General features: G+C 40.6%; 1 protein-coding gene across 1 annotated transcript; it reads right to left on the bottom strand.

Annotated features, from left to right (window-relative positions):
* Positions 1–204: 204 nt before the first annotated feature.
* Positions 205–2057, bottom strand: LOC145836943 (kelch-like protein 25). Its single transcript, XM_082944713.1, has 3 exons — positions 1856–2057; positions 1543–1619; positions 205–1476 (listed from the first exon to the last, which is right to left on the bottom strand). Exons 1-3 carry the CDS (start codon positions 2055–2057, stop codon positions 205–207), a joined length of 1551 nt encoding a protein of 516 aa, XP_082800839.1.
* Between the last annotated feature and the right edge of the window lie 475 nt (positions 2058–2532).

The following is a 2532-nucleotide window of genomic DNA, read 5'->3' on the forward strand; positions in this document are numbered from 1 at the left end:
GCTAAAGTATCTTAGTGCAAAATTATTTTCGTGCAATTTTATCCCCTCGTTTATTTTGTACGCTCGTGCAAATTTGACAGCTACCCGTATTTTTTATATTTGAAAAATATTCATTACTTTCTTGGTTGCGGCCCTTTTAATTTTTTCTTTAGAATTTAAACTGTCCGAATTTGAATTGTTGTCACCCGAGTTTCCCGATCATCGTCAATAAAAAGGTAGTTTTGAGCAGGAAAATTCTTTTATTGTTTTATTAAACACTTCGCTTTTGTCTTCTTCCGACCACTTGTCCGCGTCAACGTCGTAACTGAACACCCGCTGACCCTCCTCGTCGTACCAGCCCGTACGTTTCTTTTCGAAGACAAAAATTTTACTCCCGAACGACAGCGCCCCGCAAAATTGAAAAGGTAAGTCGACGGAAATTTCACTCCATCCTCCCCCCTCGGCCCCGTCATAAACGTCGCAGCCGAACTGGCCGACGGCGAAAAGCCTGCTCCGCACCGCCACCAGCGCGTTCCCCCACCGCTGCAACGTCATTTCGGGCAACACCCTCCATTTTCCCGTTGTGACGTCATAACTCTCGGCGGAGAACAGCCTGAAGTAATCGAACTTTCCCCCGCACGTCACCACTTTTTCTTGGAAGACGGCGCACGCCGCGTCGTACCTCCTATCCTTCATCTTCCCTGCTCCTGCGAACCTGCCGCTCCTGGTGTCAAATTGCAGACAGGAGCGCATCGACATGCCGTCGTCTTGGTACCAGTAGTCGTGACCTCCGACGAGAATAATTTTGTCGCCGAACGCGCACAGGCAAAACTTTCGCCGGTACTCGCCCATGACGGCCACCCGGGTCCAACGCTGGGTGGCCCACGAGTACTTTTCGACGACGACAGTCGCCTTTCTTTTGGCAAGGATTCCCGCAAACACGTACAAATCGCCTTTCAAGCAGATACCCGTCGCTTCTAGCATTTGTTTGTTGTGGTTCAAGGGCGGAAGGGCTCGGACCAGTTTCAACCCGGGCACGCTGTACTGTTTTGCGTTTGGGTTGTGTCTGTTGTCGCGAGGCAGCCCCCCGCACACGAGCACGTCGAACGAGGTTTGGCTGCAATACCGGCTTTTGCAGTTGAGCTTGCAGTTTTTGTAAGCTTCTTCTAGCAAGTCGTACATTTCGCTGTTTTTAAAAAGAGAGCCGCGTTCGAACAGCAAGCTGTCTTTATCGGACAGCAAGCAAAGTCGAACTTTCTGCAGCAACTTTAATCCGAGCTTGCTGCGTTCTTCAAAGTTGTATTTCAGCCATTTTATGGCCGCCGCCAACACTTCACGCTCGGTTGTGACGTAAAGTTCCGAGCTATCGAGAATTTTCAGGACAAGGGCGAAATCCAGCTCCGAAAAGCTTTCAGTTTCGGCTATGATCGCAAAACAGCGCTCTATATAGCGTTGTGTCGCTTTAAAAAGGCCTGATAAGTTGAAAAGCGATGCAAGCTAGTGAAAGGTCAAGGCGTTGCCAATTTTAAGCTTCTTAGTATAAGTTCTGTCAGTTTCACTCACCAAACTTTTGTTCAAAGAAATTTTGCTTAATTTTGTCGCCGCAACTAGGTCACTGTCATCTACTTGTGAAACTGAACCTGAAAAATTGCTTTAGAGTAAGTACATGTGTTTTTTGTTCTTTGTACTTAGTTATGAAACATCTGTAAACACTAAACGAAACAAACGTCCTGATAAATATTAAATATGAAATTTCCTATCGTGTTTGAAAACACTTAACTGAAACAGTAAATTAATCTTTTTAAAAAGTTTCTACATAGCTATGTATTGACTTAAGATAAGAAAACAAAACAAAAGACATTAAACATGTATTAACCTCGTTCAATCGAGCCATTAAAATTCTGTAAACTTAGGAATTTTTTAACAGCCCAATGCCTGCTTACTTCTGCGTAATCTTCTGTTTTGTAAAATCCATTTAAAAGATCATCTCCAAAATTTACTGTCCTCTGAAGATCGGTTTTTTGCTGGCTGTTTTCATCGGCAAAATTTGGACAACTTTTCAATGAGTTTTTCTTCATGTTTTAATTAGTCTTTAAACAGTAAATTATATTTAATAATGACAATTTAAAACTAACTAGCTATGCAATGTAAATTATGAAAAAACTCTGTACAGTTTACACACAAAATTACTTGAAAATAAATTATGTGCCCACCAGAATATACAAAGTACTGATTGTTTTTAAAAGCCTTTATACACAGTTAATATGTTTAGAACTTTTGTAACTTGTGTTACAATAATAACTTTCTAGTAAACAAAACAACACGATTTTATTTTAATTAATTTATGTGCACAGTACAATACTTTTCGTGCACACAAGTGCGTTCAGTGAAGATCACTTTGCCACAAAAAATATGATCTTTAAAAAAATGAAAAGTCAGAATCAGAACCAGATTGTTTAAATAAAGTATAATAAAAATATTTATACATTTATAGTAAGAAATACTTCTGTAAACTGAAACAAACTTTCAAATGCTTTTAAAGAAAAAATTACA

Source organism: Thalia democratica, chromosome 5 (genome assembly GCF_965202585.1).
Source record: "Thalia democratica chromosome 5, ktThaDemo2.hap1.1, whole genome shotgun sequence".
Taxonomy (NCBI): domain Eukaryota; kingdom Metazoa; phylum Chordata; class Thaliacea; order Salpida; family Salpidae; genus Thalia; species Thalia democratica.

Excerpts from the sequence above, each read along its gene's own strand:
- LOC145836943 (XM_082944713.1), bottom strand. The coding sequence starts at position 2,057 with ATGAAGAAAAACTCATTGAAAAGTTGTCCAAATTTTGCCGATGAAAAC. Across the intron at positions 1,620-1,855 it reads TAATGGCTCGATTGAACGAG|GTTCAGTTTCACAAGTAGAT; the intron begins GTTAATACATGT and ends GCAATTTTTCAG. Across the intron at positions 1,477-1,542 it reads TTTCTTTGAACAAAAGTTTG|CTTGCATCGCTTTTCAACTT; the intron begins GTGAGTGAAACT and ends ACCTTTCACTAG.